The sequence below is a fragment of the Uranotaenia lowii genome, chromosome 3 (genome assembly GCF_029784155.1).
Source record: "Uranotaenia lowii strain MFRU-FL chromosome 3, ASM2978415v1, whole genome shotgun sequence".
Classification (NCBI taxonomy): domain Eukaryota; kingdom Metazoa; phylum Arthropoda; class Insecta; order Diptera; family Culicidae; genus Uranotaenia; species Uranotaenia lowii.
In genome coordinates, this window is record NC_073693.1 from 14,671,649 (window position 1) to 14,690,391 (window position 18,743).

Genomic DNA, 18,743 nt, shown 5'->3' on the forward strand with positions numbered 1-18,743 from the left:
AAAATTGAAAATGATTTTCAAATAAAATAAGCTAAACCAACGAGTTCAAACATTTCAACCATCGATGAAAAAATAATAAAATAATCAAAAGTGAGAGTAATATATCAAAATTTTGCTTTTTTAGTTGGATTCTTTTCAATCTTAAATCAAGATTTTGGTTCGAAACTTGACTATCCAGAAAACTGCAATTTTAAAAAACTAATAAATATACCGACAAAATTTGAAGTTCCCTGAAGATTTTTTCTGGTAATGATTACATGTTTCTTTATCAGGAAACATTCTTCATTCAAATCAATTCTAAAACTTTTATCCTGTGGAAGATTTTATCATAAATAGAAATCAGTTATAAAACAAACTTCCAAATGCTTTTGATTTTCAGCAGAAATTTCGAAATTACGTTACCTAAACATTAAAAGTTTGCTATCTCTTGCTTTTTGAATTCCTCAACGGAATAGTCATCTTGATATGTTTATGTTGATTGTTTAACTCATTTACCATCTGAATCGGAACTTGTATTATTAATATCGATTCTTAACCTGAATTCTAAACCTGCATTCAAAAATTGAATTTTCAATCTGTTTTCGAATTTCAATTTCTAAATCTTAATTCCGAATCAGATTTTTAATAATACACAAAGAGAAGAAATATATTTCAGAGCTTTGAACCATGAATCTATAAATTAAATTTTAAAGTTTTGGGTTTCAAGCATTATTTTAACTATTTTTTCATCCAACTTGTGAATCTGAATTGAAATATGAGTATTGATTGAATATCTGGTTCCAAGTTTTCAGTTCTGAATCGTTATTTTGAGGCTGGCTATACCTGAATTTCACCTAAGAATTAAGTTCAGTAAGTTTTTTCAGTTTTGTGCGTAATGTTAACAAGTTCGGGTCAAATCCAAACTTTTTTCATAATATCCGGGCAATATGGAACTCTTAAATTTATCATTCAATTTAGAGCTTGACATTTTTAATATAAATACATATTTGATTTTTTCTTAAATATTTGTAGTTTGACGAAAAGAACTTACCACAGAGCTAGGAACTTGGCCGTATGCCTTCAAGTAGATGACCATGCGCCACGGTAGGGTTATCTTGCTCAGCCACGTGGTCTGAGGATCATCTGCGTTTGGCTTGGCTGCTTTGCGTTCTGCCCGCTGAATGCGGTCCAGCTTTTGGCCACGATACTTGAGGGCTCGCAATTTCCGGCGCTTGTTTTGCAGCCAACTGACGACATGTTCCGGTAGAATTGGCCTCCAGCCCATCATCAGAGCCATCAAGGATAAGGCGGATCGGATAAGCCTCATGTAGATCAGGGCCGGAATGAAAAGTAACCAGGGAAGCGGTCGAATTAATGGCGGAGCCGATATGTTCATCTTGCCAGGATCTTCCGTGGAATCATCCGGACCCTTGGAGCTTTCGCTGCTCGGAGCTGGCTGAGGTAAACTCCATCGGGCCGTTTTTTCCACTATCGATAGGGCACTTTCGACCCTCCGGTAAACGAACTGCCCAATCCGGGTTGTGACGGCTTTGGCCGCATAATCGTACAGCAAATCGCAAAGGGAATTCTGTGCCTCGGCTATCTCCTGTCAAGAGTTCAAGAAACAGAGAGAAAAAAATGGTAAGACTAAAAGGAAGATTAACCCACGCTTCGCTTTAATCGTTATCTGGTGCCGGTAATCGAAAAAATCTTTCACAGCTTTTTTTTTAAATTTCAGACAGTTCCTTACCAGCTCATCGTTCGTTTGGACCTGGGGATTGCTCATGTTTAAATCGCGCCTAGGATGCGCAGCTCAGCTCGGAGAATCGATGACCGGGGACGAGGAAACTCTCGATCGAAAAGAAGGGGAAGTCAGCGGCGTCTGTCTGATTTCGTCGAGCGTTGAAGGAGGATTCCTGCATTTAGAGATGGAGAGAAACGGAATTGAATCGGCGATCGGTAGTTTCAATAAATTATTTCTGTTTTGATTAGCAATAATCATCTGGACCGGTCGTGGCTGATTTAACTTGGGGTGAAGATTGAGAGAGAAAAAAAAAGCAAAACCCAATCGAGGCGAGGCGACTAAGAGTAGCTCCGGTTGCACTTTGGCTCCTAGGGCTGTTGAGTCTACTTAGGGAGCTTACTGTGCCATTCGTTGGGTTTGGAAGTTCTTTTTAGCTGTTTACAGATGCTACAAAGTATAAATATAAATATTTATGTAAAAAGATTCTGGATTTCTTCTCAACTTATGCCACCAAATTTTTAATTATGGTGCTTATTGTAGACATGATTAGCTATGAAAGAGTAATAGTCATTGAGATTTAAAGAGTTTCAAAGTTTCAAATATGTTGTTTTATCTGCAGTTAAAATGTGTAAATTCAGATTTTACAAGTATGCCCTGTTCTGACTCAGATCATGACTTTCTTTCAGAAAACTTCCAATAAAGATGATACGCCTTTGGGACTTACTAACGACCTAATTAGCTAAAACGCAATGGTAATTTTTCCAAAGATAATTAAATCAAATTGTTACATGATCAGCAGCTTGATGTGACAAATGTTAGTTTTCTCATACGAACCATTATGTTGTTGAATTTTTACAAATGGTTTTTAAAATCATCATAACTCTTCGAAAAAAATCGCAAAAATTTTATTTTTAAAACCGTTCTGAGGAATTACAAAAATCAAACTATAGAAGATACCAGGCAACTTTCTGTGACCACCGAAAGTGCTCCCTCAAAAAAATCCTTGAATAGGCTGCTCGGGTCAATATGACCCGAGAGCTTTCGTCCGTTTCACTGGTCGCAAATATGTATTGACCGATTTCGATGATTTTTAATTAATAGCATAAATAATATATCCTGGTTTCTCTATATTGGAAAATAAGGTTAGAAAGTTCTACCAGATTACCTGTAGTAGCTGATTCCGAATGAAAAAAGCTCCGAAAAAGAGTTCTTTTAAAATGCTTATAACTTCTGATAAGTTTTTTTATATTGGATTGATATTACAATATTTGAAGTGATCAAGAATAGATCTATCCATGGATGAATAAATACTTAGGTGTCCAAAGGGAGTTTTGACTGAAATCCCGGAACTTTCAGTAGAAAAATTCTAACTTCAAAAAAGATACCCAATTTGAGCTTAACATTGCTGTATCCCGTTTACCAATGAACCGATTTTCTTTATTCAAATTTTAGTTTTTTTACTTATTTGATTATTATTTTCATAGAACATACTTGGTGTCTCAAAAATCTCAGTTCTTCAGTATAGGGGAGAGTGGGGATACTTGATCCCCTTTTCTTATTTTCACCATATCATTTTGGAAAAATTTAGCAACTCGCACTCTTTTACATTTTCTGACAGCGTATAACTTCAAGTTTCTATGCTCCTAAAATTAGAACGATTCTTGAACCCGTAGATGTACTAGAAGCATTTTCGTGGGAGTAAAAAAATTGCAATATTTTTGAAGTTAGGGGATACTTGATCCTTTATTCAGGAAGCCCTAATCCATGGAAAAAATCAAACAAAACCCCAAGATAGAATGTTAATTGATTATTTTGGTCATGTTTGTTCTAATTTCACAATCTATAATTGTCAGAAAAATAAATTCCATAGCTTATTCTCAACCCTTATGACATTGCATACCTTCGGGCGCAATTTTTTTTATAAACAAGAGAAAATCAATTATTTTAGACCTTTTCTTCTGATAATTGATGCATGAATATTAGCTATTCTACAAATATTAGTAATCTCGTAATCAGCAATGACCACGATCCACTGAAAAGAAGAATATACCGGGATCATTTGTACCCAAATATTAGGGATCAATTGTACCCAAAATCAACATTTTAGAAAACTTTCCCTGAAAAAAGTTGGAAGTTTTCCATCGCTTTGAAAATATTGTATTTTGAAGTTCATTTTACACTTGAAAGATTGATGTATTGAAATAAATATTTTTGTTATAATATTTCCATGTTAGGAACATTTCAAAATGATGAAAAAAGATCTTCAAGTCACATTTTGTGAAATTTTTCAAACAAAGTTCAATAACCCAAAAACTTATTTTGTTAAAAAATTTTGAGGTTCAACCATTGCTGTTTTGTTCCATTTGGCAAATTTTTCTAAAACATTTGATCTTTGTGCGACATTCCAGTTTGGAGATATAGCTAGGGAATCAAGTATCCCCAGGGATCAAGTATCCACATTCTCCCCTATTGTAATGAAACATTGATTACGTTATAAGTCAAAATCGACACAATCAATCAACAAACCACGCGGCGACACGGCAATTAATCCTGCTGCTGGGTGAAAGATTTGAAAAGCGAAAGGCGTGCACTCTTTTTGTACACCAACTTGATAAAAATGTGGGCCAAACTAGTTAAAGCCTGCCAGCTTTCAGTGAATTTGAAAAACATTGCTACCAATTTTCGAAATACTAATTGAGTTAAAATTTTAGAGATATCACCGTAAACCCAGCAACACGATGGAGTGTTCTAAAAATGACAAAAAAGTTAAGTGTTTCATTAAAATATACTGAAGTACTGAGATTTTTGAGATACCAGGTAGGGGAACAGGGGGTAAGCCCGTCAACTTCGGAGTTTTACTAGAAAACCTAAATTTTTAGTGTTTTTAAACATTGTATGTATATGTTAGTATTCATCATTTTAGAGATATTGACATACATGAAACCCACTGAGCAGCGTTAAACGTCAAAATAATAAACAAAACAATACGGAATGCCACTGATAGCAATCGGCTGTTATTCTTCGCGGGTGGAATTTAAGGTTTCATTCGCGAAAAAAGCTCCAAATCCGTTGTTATTGGTGTGCAGTTGGTATCTTTCCTTGTTGGTTATCGCTGATATTTGAGTTATGGTAATTTAAATATTTAAAGTGGTACAAATACTTTTAAAAAACCGTTTTCAAAAGGAATCGGCCGAAGGGGACCAAAGTTATTCATGAAAAACTGGATTTTCATGTTCCTCCCGAACAAAATGTCTCAAAATCCCATACAAACTTTAGGCTCTTTGAGCGACCTCTTCCCGTGATCCGATCTGGCCAAAATTTGGCATGAGACAAGACTAAGCCTAGGATCAATTTAAGCTTAGTTATGCAGCGCATAACTTTTTCAAATGTCGGGTCTATTGGGGCACTCTACCCGGCATACTTTGTGGATAGTTAGGTATTACTAAAACCTATTTCCTCCTATTTCTAATTTTTTTCATCATAGTCTTGAAACTTGAATTCTTACATATATTTTGACTAGGTCCTTTCTGTTATAAAATAAGAGACACGACTATCCATATGTGGGCTGAAGTCATGGGCTCGATGTCTTTGTTAATTATAGTGTGAGTAGAGGTGTCACATGAAGGGTAATAAATCAAGTAAGAAAACTGGCCATTCCATGTGTTTATATCCTAAGACAATAGTAATTCCATGTATTCAAGATATTGGCAATTAAGAACCTTCCTGTTTAATGGACAAGCATCCATAAAAAATCTAGAAAAATTTTGTTTAAACCCTGGACATGTAACACCCCCCCTCCCCCCCCCCCCTCTACCTGAACCAACTCCCTCCCACTAAACTGTCCACGAGGAATGTTGACGGCTTCCTAAAACATTTAACATCACTTGAGCTAATCACTGAATTCAAGTGTGATTTTATGTGTCTGGTGGGGTATACATAATGTCTAGTTTCTTGATTCCATAATTCGGAACTTTTTTGGGTTGAATTCTCGGAACCGGTAAACTGATAAATGCCATGCTTAGTTGCATTGTACAGAATAAAAATATCTTTCATTGAGAGGTTTTTGGGTGTAAATCGGTTCAGTTTATGTTGAGAAAATTTATTACCAGTCTCGAAGAAAAGTAGGCTGCTGCTGTGAATGACGGTTTTGATTTTTTTTGCTGCTAATTATAATTCCTGGAAAAACAATTATTTCTAAATTGTTTTTTTTTTGTGTGTTGAAGAAATTGTTTAGAAGTTTGATGCTTTGAATTGGCATCGTATTGATTTCATGTTTGGTTGATGTTTTGAGGTGTACAAGCCTAAGTTATAGTCAAAATTCATGGATAATGTCTAGTGGCCGCTGCGATAGCTGGAGCCGGTGCCAGAGCTGATAGGAAATGACGAAGAAGCTTGTAACTAGAGCATCGAGCGTCTATACAAAATCATACAAATAGCTCAAGGAAAAGTACATTTTCGGGAAAGTTGACTTCAGCGATGTACTCGGGAAGAAATTTCGCATGGGGAACAAAGTGAACAGTGGCCAGGAATCGCCGGTTCAAACATGTTTGCAATTGTAATACAAAATTAATAAACTGATGGAAGAGATCATCGTTCCAGGCCTGTCTGGATAAGCGTCAACCCAAGAAGTTTCCGGTGAGATCAATCCATTTTTTTTTGTTTTTATTTCAAATTTAAACTGTATATTTTCAACATAATCATTTTATAAACTAACCCTATATAACCATAAGAAGCGTTTGGTAGGGAACTCCACGCTCCATCTCCCCCTTGTTCCTGTATCTTTTGCGTTTAAATCACATGGTTGGCCTGGCCGTAGTAGTATCTGCAATGCATATTCTATGTATCAGATACTATGTTGAAAAGAAAAAATGAAGTACGCAAGTTTTTCATTTTCCAGGATGCATACAAGTTTGGCCATGTTGGTGTTAGAAGAAAAAGAAGAAGAAGAAGAAGAAGAAGAAGAAGAAGAAGAAGAAGAAGAAGAAGAAGGAAATTAATTAATCTCAGGTGCCAGTCTTACTCTCACACTGGTTTATGAATACTGTTTTGTCAAAATTAATACTATAGTTATAAAATAACGGTTTGAAATCTCTGACAGCGTAGATATCTTATTGAAGACAATCTAAGCAACGATTCTGTGAAGGAAACAGAACAAAATTTTCTTTCAGTCCTTGCAAAATTATCGTTTTACGTAGGGGGCCGGCTTACCCCCAGTTCCCCTATGTTCTATGAAAAAATAATCCAATAAACGAAAAGAAAAATTGTATTTAGAATAATGGTTCATTGGTTAACAAGATACGGCCATGCAAAGCCAAAATTTGGTGTATTGTTTGAAGTAAGGATTTTTTCAACCTGAAGTTCCGGGATAGCGACCAAAACTTCTTTTGGACCCACAAAGATTTATACATCCATGGATAGATTTATTCTTGGTAATTTCAAATAATATTTAATCAGCGCAATATAAGAAGCTTTAGAGTTTACAAGCATTTTAAAAAGAGCTCTGTTTAAGGACTTTTATTATTTGGAATCAGCAATTCTTTAATATTGAAAAACTTAAATACATTATCAACTATACAATTAATTAAAAATCATAGATACTTGCGACCAGGGGAGCTCACGCAAGCTACAGGTCAAACATCTCTGAAATAGTTCTGAACATATGTTTTGCAAACAATTTTGGAATGTTAAGGTCTGAAGAAAAAATAAAAACATATCCAAATTTTTAAAAATGCATTTAATATCAGACATCCGGACCATTTCCAAATGGCAATTTGACTCTATGTCCAAAACAGTAAGCTGGGTCTGTCAGACCATAACCGGTCATTTGTCTTTTTTTGCTGGGTGGCTCTGGTACCCCTAAACAAAAATTTAAAATATTTTAGAGCATCGTCAGAAAATTTCATGTATCTAGCTTCAACCGTTCCTGATATATCGCATCAAAAAAGTATAGTTCGGGTCATATAGACCATAGCTGCGAAGGAAAGTTAGAGATGGTCCTGACAGAAGTATCTAATAATTTTTTTTAATGTCGAATTCCCAAACCACATTTCTAAAGGGATTAAAATTTGCGTTTTTTAATGTTACTAATTTCAATACATTTTTGTAATAAGCATAATGAAAAAATGATTTAGACCAGGGATGAGTAACTTGTGGCCCGCAAAGCGTTTCTTAAATGGAATTTATATTACTTTTTAACGATAGATTGTAAATTGTTATAAATTGTTTGCAGTTGTATTTGCCCAAAAACCACTCAGATTGTTAACTTTTTCTAGGATTATAAGCATTTATTGTATTCTAGTAAAGACATAGATGCAAGCGTATTTATTGACAAAACAAAATATTGGAATTTTTTCTTGTACAGATAACATTTTTCATAACAATTTAATACCACTTTCAAATTTAAATCCATGAAAGCTGATCGGGAGACTGAAAGAACGATTTGAGGTTTCTTATCAACATGACTAAACATCAAAGTCTCCGACAAAAAAAATCTGAATTCTCGACAAAAACAATATTTGTAATTCTATGTGTGATTAATGTGTGATAAATTTGTGACGATTATCTGTGATGTTATTTTTAGAAGTTTAACTGGCATCTAAATTAAATTCCTGAAAAACCATAAAATTAATAAAAAAAAACTCTTGAATAAAGAATGTAAACTGTAACTTTGACGACGCTCACAGGGGTAAATGCATCTAATAAGCGATCAAATTATTTGCGGACAAACGGTAAACGATAGACATTTGATGTCTTCACAACAATTTTATGTTTTTTGATGATCTATCGAATTCTTCTTCTATCGAAACCTGGATGGGGAATGCAAAAATTATTTCTTCAAACAATTAGTTTAGAGACTTGACGTCTTGACAAAAGTTGTAGATCTTATTATTTTAAGAAATTTTTTTGAAGACACCATCAAGATCGCATGAAAATCATAAAAATTACGAGCATTTTTAAAATAATACAAGTAAATTCAAGTTTTTATTTTATATCTTTTTAGTAAACGATTAACAAACTTGGTGTATTTGAGAAAGTTGTTTAAATTGTTGAAACACACAGTTTTGTGGAACATGTCGAATACATATTTCAACTAAGAAAGGAGATATACTACAAAATATCCAAAATAAAGCCTTTTTTCAGTAAGTTATAACCTTAAGAGTTGGGCTGAGTTCGTATAATTTATTTAGTGAGATTTGTTGGTCAGGTTATTGGCTTTCTATTGATATGAAAAAATTAACATTAGTTTTGACTAGCTATTTTGCAAATTAGCAATCAATAATGAGCTTTTTCCTCACCAAAACAAGACATCAGTGTAAACATGGAGATGTTTTGGTTGATCCCTAAATTGGCGCAACGCGTTTCAATTTTGTATGGCAATACGAATGAAAGAAGAAATCTTTGCAACGAATGACCAAGTTATTTAAAATCATCTATAAATAAAAAAAATAGAATAGAATCGAATAGACTTCGTTGTAAGTAATAAGAGTGACGACTGTTGTGAGTTCGGAATCTCGTTGTTAAATGAAGGTTTTGAATTTTATCACTAGAATGTAAGTTATCATTAACATATAAAATTGTTTGTAAGTTCTATTATCGGAAGAATGTTATGCATTTGCAAAGGGTAAAGCTGTAGTGTAAGGAACAGTAATGGGAGCCTAAACATGTTTTTCAAACATCTATCCTGAACTGTTTGAAGCTTCTGGAGATGTGACAATATCCAAATGAAAATAAGGTAGGGTAAATGATCTTGAGCGGAACTAGTCGAAATATGATCTTGAGCTGAACCATTTACTTTTCCTAAGATCGAAATTTTGAAAAAAAAACACTTTTTCAAGATCTTTTTATACAAGTTATGTCATTTCTACTAAAATTTTTAAAATGAAATAATGTTTGTTCGGGCTCGGCCGATGGGGGGGTTCGGATTTCGGGGTGTTTCTTTCCGTCTCTCGTCGACGGCATCCACCAGCAGCAGGAAGGTACGGTGAGTCGCCTATTCTTTCACACAACAGCTGATCACCCGTTCGGGGGGAGAATTATTTTGCAGTTCGGTGTACGTTGGTGGTAACAGATCACAAATTAATTAGATCGCACTTATGTAGCCACTGATTACTCAACCCGATTTCGGATCCACTATTAAGAAGTCGCTTAGTTGGACTTAAACATTAGATTTTATTTGAAGACGAAGTAAAATTCCGTGCTATTCGTTTCAATGTACTTTCTATTCTAATCTAACTAAAATGGCTTACATACTATTGTGTGAACTCTTTCCGCGATGTTCGCTATGTTGCGAGAGAGAGTTGATCTTATGCTAAGGTGCGATCACAAATAATGGTGTTTACGAGCAAATGGATTAGTGTCAAGTGAACATAGATTAAGACACATATTTAAACAACAAGAAAATTATTCATGACCGGTGCAGTATCGATCAATGTTATTAGAAGTTTTAAAAACATACGCATTTTTGCTGCAATTTTCACTAATTTATGCTGACTTTGAATGTGAATTTACGTAACCCTTGACCATTATAAACTGATTCATAATGACTTAAATGGTAGAAAAAAAACATAAAAAAGCATTATTCGAGCTTTTAAAACAAATTTTCCATCAAAATATCAATTAATCGCGTAGTTTTTAAAGTAAAATATGATCTTGAGTGGAACCATCTTTGATCTTGATCGGAACTAGTAGCTTCCAAATAAACCGCTGGGTGCGCTGCCTTATACCTTATGTCTCACACGCGATTTTTACCCCTGAATGTAGCAGCACCTTTGTATTTTTATATCAGCTTTCGTTACAGAAAAGATGTTAAACTAAATTTGAATAGAAATAATAAGTATTTTTATTGGGCACGCAGAAAGTTTAATTTTTTGGGGTACAAGAAATATTTTTTGATTCCTTCTTTCAGATAGACGACGGGAAGGTAGAGGAAGGCTTTCATACATATTTTTTAGCAAAATTCGAGACCTTATGGAGACAAAAAAGTAAAGTCATCATTTCTGAATAAAAATCAAGCTTCATAGCATTACTATTCCAACTTTAAAAAGAAGCTTTCATTTGAAGAGGTTGTTCTTGATGTCGGAATTTCAATTGAAAACGATATACAAATTAACAAAAATTCAAATTATTTTAAACACAAATTCCTTCAGTTCTACAAAGTGAAGCAAAGCACACCTTAACGATTCAATTGGTGACCTGGTAAAGAAAACCTATCCGGGTCCTAGTGTTTGATGTTTACACTTGAGCTCGAACTCATGGAAATCGGTTTGGGAAATAATTGTTTTATGAACATTTAATTTTCCCATAATTTTTAAATATAAATAAATTTTATCGTTATTCATACGAAACTGCAATTCATTATAAACTTTATTCTATGAATGAGTTGTTAAGAGTAAGGTTGCAAAATCACAGAAAAATATATAATTTCACAGAATTTTGAGCAAATTTTTATCACAGAACCCAAAATTTTGAAATATTTACAAATTTCATAGAATTTTGAATTTTGAATGGATTTTCAAAATTATAATGTTTTTGGTCAATATAAAGTTTTGGTTTCCTAGTTTGAATTAGAAAAGTATGATAAGATTTTTAATGTCAACTAATTTTTCCCAACTTAAATATAAGAAAGACCCAATTTATCATTGAAACTAAAAGAATTAGTATCACAGAAATTCAGCACAGAAGTTTTGGGTAAAATCACAAATAATTAGATTTTTTTTTCCTCAAAAACACTTTGATTCAGAGAAATGTATAGTTTTTTTTTTCTGCAAAATCTGTTATTTAAGGCATCTTCTCCTCTATTACTGACTTTGTCGTTACCTTCAAAAGTTGTTCAGGGTAATATGACCGTAAACGCGCACATTCAAATAATCAATCAATTGAATTGAATTTTTGAGATATAAAAAAAACTAAAATACAGTGAATCACAGCGAAAACAGCTATATTCTTCACAATTACTCAAACATTTCTACCTTAGAAGTTCATCTCGCCGCAATGCCATTAAAATAATATAATCAATAATTATATCGGCGATAAAAATCTTAATCATAGTGAAAATTGGATATCACTTTTGAAGTAAGAAATTAATTTTAAAGGATATTTTGAGAACAACTTTGGATGGCTAAATTTCCGTTATTTACGTAAAATCATTATTTTTTTAACTAAAAATCTTGAAAGATGGAATTTAAATGAAGTTTTCACAGTAACACGAAGATAAGAAATGAGAGCTATTAAAGATGTTCACCGTACCAAATGGTTCCGCCCAAGATTATAGTTTAGTTCCGCTCAAGATCAGAATTGTTTCTTCAGTAAATCAGCTTTAGAGTTATTAGGATTTACTCCAAAATATTCTACAAATGATCATTAGAAAGCAGAAAAAAAAGCGCTGATCCACAAAAAATTCGTTCGGATGTAACCCCTTCCCATACCGCTTAATCAACTTTCCGAGTTGCGTCGAATTCAGCCATTTAGTTTCGCTCAAAATCATTAACCCTAGTTTATGTGGGAGTGTGGAAGTGTATAAAAGCGTAATAAAATTTTTGTTGGATAAATGTACGACTTGTGTTGAAAATATCTAATTTTTGCAACTTGTTGCCTAAATACCAATTGTGCAATATCGTCGTGAAAATGCATCCTAATTCTCAATCAAACACAAACTGTCCATCACATATTAAAAGTAAAAAGCAAAAAGAATTTCGTACGGGATCAGCTAGTTTTGAACAACATTTGAATTTTTGTCATTTATTACCACTGGTCAAAGTTGAAAAGTGTTGCAAAAAAATATTTTTTGGAAAATATTCAGCTTTATACAAATAAGAACTTGATATGAACGATTTCATTCGTCTTACGCAACGTTTGGTGAATTCATTAAAAAAATATTTTGATGGTCGAAATATTTTTGAGAATGTTACGATAAAAATTTTGAATTTGTTTCTAGGTGAACGCTTTTTATTTGTCTGAGAAATGATGACAATTACGTTAATTATACTAAACAAAATAATTCAAAGGTCCATGAATGAACATCCCACCGCAAATGCTGATCACATTCTACGAGGGTGGTTTTCCAATGCTTCTAGTATTTATTAAGCGGCACAAAATTCAGAGCAACGGGCGTCTGGCACTGATAACAATTGAACAGCCGGGTGCCTTCTAATGACTTAAAATGGTTTATAGAATAGTCATGATTCAGCTTCGCATTATAATCCAAGAACTTGGACAAAATAGGAACTTTCACTTTGATTCGCCTGTGAAATCGCCTTCTTATATGGGATGAGTTTTTGCCGATTTTAACCGAGATTAAATTGAGGTAGCAAGAAGAGACCTGAATACAGTTTAAAGTTTCAGCACTGATAAGATTTCATTGGCATGTTTTTAAACTCACGAATTACCTAATTCGGGATCGAAAGAGCACTTGCTCGAGGAACTAGTCGTTGGCTGCCTGTTGATCACGTGGACAGAGTATTGATTTTTAAAGCTGCAGAATTTAGAGTCGCATTTAAGAATCGAGAACCGTTACAAAAATTCAGAGTTGATGAGGAAGTTGAAAACTCAAGTCAAAATTATCAATTCAAAATCATAATACCGTCAACAGGGGCATCTTGCAATATTTTTCAACTTCCATGGCTTCAAAAAACTTAAAATCCACAGATAATCATACCGCCTGTTCAAAAGTTCAAAAGTTTTAAGAATGATGGGTCATCAAATTTACGTAGCCAGAAAAATTATTGGTTTCACCACTTTTTTTTAATTTGCAAAAACATGCGGTTTTCACCCTACTTAGAAAAAGAGGTAAGTTGCAAAAAACTTTGTATTGAAAGAAAAATGTAATGAAAACATTTCATAATTTATAAATTTTTAAATATTTGTGATGTCATAACGCAACAAGCACCAATTACAGTAATTATTGTTTTTGTTCGAATAACATTTTACATTTTTTCTGTCAAAAATGCATTTAAAGAATAAGCATAAGTGCGCTGCATACATTTAGGGGTAAAAAAATGCTACAAAAAATTCTACTACCTGAAGTCATAAAAATTAATGTTTGAATGATTGAAATTTTGAAATTAAAAAACGCGTGATGCAAAACAATCATATTCCAGCATATGGAAACGAGATTTAAAAGGTGAATCTTTGATTTGAATTTTGATGCATTTTAGCCCAGACTGGTAACTGAATTATAAAAATATTTATTTTAAAAATTTGGTGATTGTCAAAAAAAGTTATATGAAGTTTGTAGGTGATATCATTAAGTCAATCCGTCATACTGAATAGTTGCTGAATAATTGCTCGATTTTTCAAATTTTCTTCGAAAATCAAAAACTTTAAAAAACTATCTCATTAAAATAAAATAAATGATGACATAGTTTCTCACATCGTGAAAAAGTTTTTTAAAGTTTTTGATTTTCGAAGAAAATTTGAAAAAAATCGAGCAATAGCTGTACAAATTTTTACATCATAGTTTTTTAGCAATAAACGATATCATTTGACGGTAACGATTCAAATATATAATCCACAATAAAACGGATTCTAATCTAAATTGATGTTTCGTAATACAAAAACCTCACCACATGTTCCAATGATCCTAGCGTTATTCATTTTTTTTAAATTAAAAATATATAACACCAAAATTAATCGTTTATCCATAAAAGGTACCTTTACCCCATGATCCAGCAAGACAATGCCTGTGTGACGTCACCCAGTCACATTATCGCCAAGCGGCGTCTCCCGATGCAATAACCTAACAAATGAGCGTACCCCAAAAAAAAGCTCGAAATTGGTCGAATGAATAATCCACCACACTCGGCTGGGGGAGATTAAATAAAGAACGAACTTGCCCATTATTTGACATGTTTTTTCACATTTTTTTACAGGGCAGATTATTTATGCTTTTTGCTACGGTGCCACAGAGTTATTGGCAGAGATTCAATTGAGAAGAAAGCAACATCTGAAATGCAGTGCGCTGTCAATCATTCGACACACCAACTTTATCTCATATCATCGTGCTCGAAGTTCAAAGAGTATCGAGGTTTGTTCGGAACGAAAATACTAAATGATGCTCTGAAGAGCGTTTAAAGGGATATTTTTCAACCATTAAATGGGCACACTTACCTATGGTAAAAATAATGTTTTAAAAAAATCACAAAACAGGAAAAACAATCACCTAAAATCTACACCAATTGTTCACTTGCACATATCACTTCATTATCCACATGAAACTGAAATCTTCCTCTGGGATCAGGAACAATAGTCAGAGGATTGCTGACAACTGTTAAGAATAAAAGTACCAATTTTGGCGAAATGTCGCCTAAAGAATCGCTACAAATGTCACTTATCAATCGAGAACACCATAAAAAGTGGCACACATCCAATCCAAAGCCATAAAATTGATAGCAACCAACATTCAATTAATTTTGGTAGGTAATTAACAAATGCACTTTGAAAATGAGCTTCAAATCTCGTGGCTCAACCGAAGTTTTTTTTTTTAATGATCCACTTGCAAGCTCACACTTCTGCCCGTTGGGGGATTTTTAAAAACGATCTTGACACTGACTCTGATAGATCACGACACGACGGCATCGACGAAGACGACTTAATCATTTGAACGGAAAGACGCAACTGTAACGTGATTGGAAGAACTTTTCCTTCAAGAGTTTCCAACTGCATCGAATGAATGCAATTCGGATGCACTGCGATACTGTTTGGGCACAGTGAAAAGTTTTTTGAATTAAGTATGAACCACCTGATCTGACAGATAGAATTTGCTGTGACAATCTTGGAAGAGAATCCAAGTGTCAGATTTTCTTGTTTTAATTTTTTTTTTAGTTTTTAGTATATTCAACTTTAAATTATTTTGAAGAATTATTTTAAGTTCAGGTTTCTATTAATAACTATGTAATACTACGTTAATTATGTGAAGCGTTTTTTAGCAGACAATTACATAAAAAAGATGATAATTTAATTAAATTACTGAATTGACCTTTTGCCTAGTTCATTGTGAGCAATACGAAATAATTTTTAAGTTTATGTCAGATTTTAACTTTTTGAAGTCGAATTTTACACATTTTCAGCTTAAGTGAAGCTTCCCATTTTTTGTGTTCGAGGTTCAATCAAATAAAACGGGTTTAGCCGATAGGAAACATTTTAGCGTAGGAGGTAGAATTGATTTTGTTGGAAAGACGTTCCTTAACATTTAAATAGAATTGACTTTGCTTACTGAATAACTTTGTCCAAACCGTATCATTCAAGGCTTTAAAAATTTACATAAAAAAAAATCACGGATGAGCTTCGAACCAATATGAAGCTTTTAAAATCTCAGGTCCTAAGTGAGAAATAATAAATTGACCCCAAATCGGCTCAGATCAATAGACACCGTTTGAAGAAGTTATGAACTTGATTTTTTTTTCTGGAAGCAGATAAAATTAACACTAAATTATTCTTTTAACATTTCACAATCATACATTTTTCAATTCAACTCAAAACAATTCTCAATAAATTCGTGAAATCTTTTATTTTGCATCATTACTTTTTTTATAGACGCACCCTGAAAGGTCAGTCAAAGTTTCTCCCTAATCACATCTTGAGTGTCAATTTGACACTCCTCGCCTAAAATCGCAGTTCTTTCTCAACCGATTTTTTTTAAACGACCACACACATATAGAATCTCAGTGAAACTTCATGTTTCTTTGAAGATATCTAATTTAAACTTAACACTAAGGCGTACATCTTTCAAGGACATGATGGCTAGTATCTTCCAAATGCTAAAACCATCAGCCCACAGAAAGAGTACTATGTATGCCGTGAACGAGATTCGACCTCATGACCTCTGGCTTAGAAAACTTGAACGCTGTCCTCTACGCCACGGTCGGCGGCTGAATCTGTATAATATTTCTGAATTCAGCTACATCACTTCAACTTCAATCAAAGTCTAAGAAAAAAAAACCTGAAAAATCTTGCTTCGGTAATAGAATGTAGATGAGCTAAGGAACGCTCAAAAATATTTCACTAAGTGTCAAAACTCGCTAAATTAAGAAGCTATACGTTGCACAAAAAATACAAAAAATAGTGTAAAAATCGTGCTTTTCAATCAATGAACCATCAAAAAGATTTAAGTCACACTAGATACATTTTGAAAATAAGATTGGAAAATTGACCTAATTTGGTACAATATTGCATCTTTAGATTCGATGCACAATTTCGCGTCTTGATATTCTCAAAAAACGAAACACAGAATTTTTAACGAATTTTCAAAAGCAGCTGATTTTAGATCTTATTGTCATTTACCAATTTCACAGATTTTCTTGCAATTGAATTCTCATTTGCACTGGATTTTGAGTATATTCTCACAAGATGTAATTTTTTTATTCGAAGATAGGCACTTTCATACGAATTTTAGTAGTGTTATCAGTTTACAATAAGATTAACGTGAATCATTAAAAAAAAAAAACAATGAAAAGGCAATAAATATGAAAAGCAAAAAATCACACGATAAACAAAATCACAAAAACAAATATGAAACAAAAATGAAAATATGAACAAAAATTATGTTTCATATTATATAATGAACAAAATTTACAAAAAAACTCATATGGAAATCTTAGTAAAAAATCAAAAACAGCTAAAAAAACTTTTTTTTAGTTTTTTTTTTGTCATTTCTGTCAATTTAATTTTTTTGTCATTTTTGAAGGTATTTTTGTAAATTTTGTAAATTTTGCAAATTTTGTAAATTTTGAAAATTTTGTAAATTTTGTAAATTTTGAAAAATTTTGTAAATTTTGTAAATTTTGTAAATTTTGTAAATTTTGTAAATTTTGTAAATTTTGTAAATTTTGTAAATTTTGTAAATTTTGTAAATTTTGTAAATTTTGTAAATTTTGTAAATTTTGTAAATTTTGTAAATTTTGTAAATTTTGTAAATTTTGTAAATTTTGTAAATTTTGTAAATTTTGTAAATTTTGTAAATTTTGTAAATTTTGTAAATTTTGTAAATTTTGTAAATTTTGTAAATTTTGTAAATTTTGTAAATTTTGTAAATTTTGTAAATTTTGTAAATTTTGTAAATTTTGTAAATTTTGTAAATTTTGTAAATTTTGTAAATTTTGTAAATTTTGTAAATTTTGTAAATTTTGTAAATTTTGTAAATTTTGTAAATTTTGTAAATTTTGTAAATTCTGTAAATTTTGTAAATTTTGTAAATTTTGTAAATTTTGTAAATTTTGTAAATTTTGTAAATTTTGTAAATTTTGTAAATTTTGTAAATTTTGTAAATTTTGTAAATTTTGTAAATTTTGTAAATTTTGTAAATTTTGTAAATTTTGTAAATTTTGTAAATTTTTTAAATTTTGTAAATTTTGTAAATTTTGTAAATTTTGTAAATTTTGTAAATTTTGTAAATTTTGTAAATTTTGTAAATTTTGTTAATTTTGTAAATTTTGTAAATTTTGTAAATTTTGTAAATTTTGTAAATTTTGTAAATTTTGTAAATTTTGTAAATTTTGTAAATTTTGTAAATTTTGTAAATTTTGTAAATTTTGTAAATTTTGTAAATTTTGTAAATTTTGTAAATTTTGTAAATTTTGTAAATTTTGTAAATTTTGTAAATTTTGTAAATTTTGTAAATTTTGTAAATTTTGTAAATTTTGTAAATTTTGTAAATTTTGTAAATTTTGTAAATTTTGTAAATTTTGTAAATTTTGTAAATTTTGTAAATTTTGTAAATTTTGTAAATTTTGTAAATTTTGTAAATTTTGTAAATTTTGTAAATTTTGTAAATTTTGTAAATTTTGTAAATTTTGTAAATTTTGTAAATTTTGTAAATTTTGTAAATTTTGTAAATTTTGTAAATTTTGTAAATTTTGTAAATTTTGTAAATTTTGTAAATTTTGTAAATTTTGTAAATTTTGTAAATTTTGTAAATTTTGTAAATTTTGTAAATTTTGTAAATTTTGTAAATTTTGTAAATTTTGTAAATTTTGTAAATTTTGAAAATTTTGTAAATTTTGTAAATTTTGTAAATTTTGTGAATTTT

At 31.6% G+C, this 18,743-nt stretch overlaps 1 protein-coding gene across 3 annotated transcripts; it reads right to left on the bottom strand.

Annotated features, from left to right (window-relative positions):
* Positions 1-982: 982 nt before the first annotated feature.
* On the bottom strand, positions 983-15,342 carry LOC129755708 (uncharacterized). 3 transcript variants are annotated; one of them, XM_055752324.1, is made up of 4 exons: positions 15,270-15,284; positions 14,828-14,984; positions 1,730-1,895; positions 983-1,585 (listed from the first exon to the last, which is right to left on the bottom strand). In XM_055752324.1, exons 3-4 carry the CDS (start codon positions 1,763-1,765, stop codon positions 998-1,000), a joined length of 624 nt encoding a protein of 207 aa, XP_055608299.1. In that variant the 5' UTR covers positions 1,766-1,895; positions 14,828-14,984; positions 15,270-15,284; the 3' UTR covers positions 983-997. The 3 variants fall into 3 exon arrangements, with proteins under 3 accessions (XP_055608299.1, XP_055608300.1, XP_055608298.1); XM_055752325.1 differs by having other exon boundaries at positions 14,880-15,342; XM_055752323.1 differs by having other exon boundaries at positions 14,828-15,342.
* Between the last annotated feature and the right edge of the window lie 3,401 nt (positions 15,343-18,743).

Excerpts from the sequence above, each read along its gene's own strand:
- LOC129755708 (XM_055752325.1), bottom strand. The coding sequence starts at position 1,765 with ATGAGCAATCCCCAGGTCCAAACGAACGATGAGCTG. Across the intron at positions 1,586-1,729 it reads TCCAAACGAACGATGAGCTG|GAGATAGCCGAGGCACAGAA; the intron begins GTAAGGAACTGT and ends AACTCTTGACAG.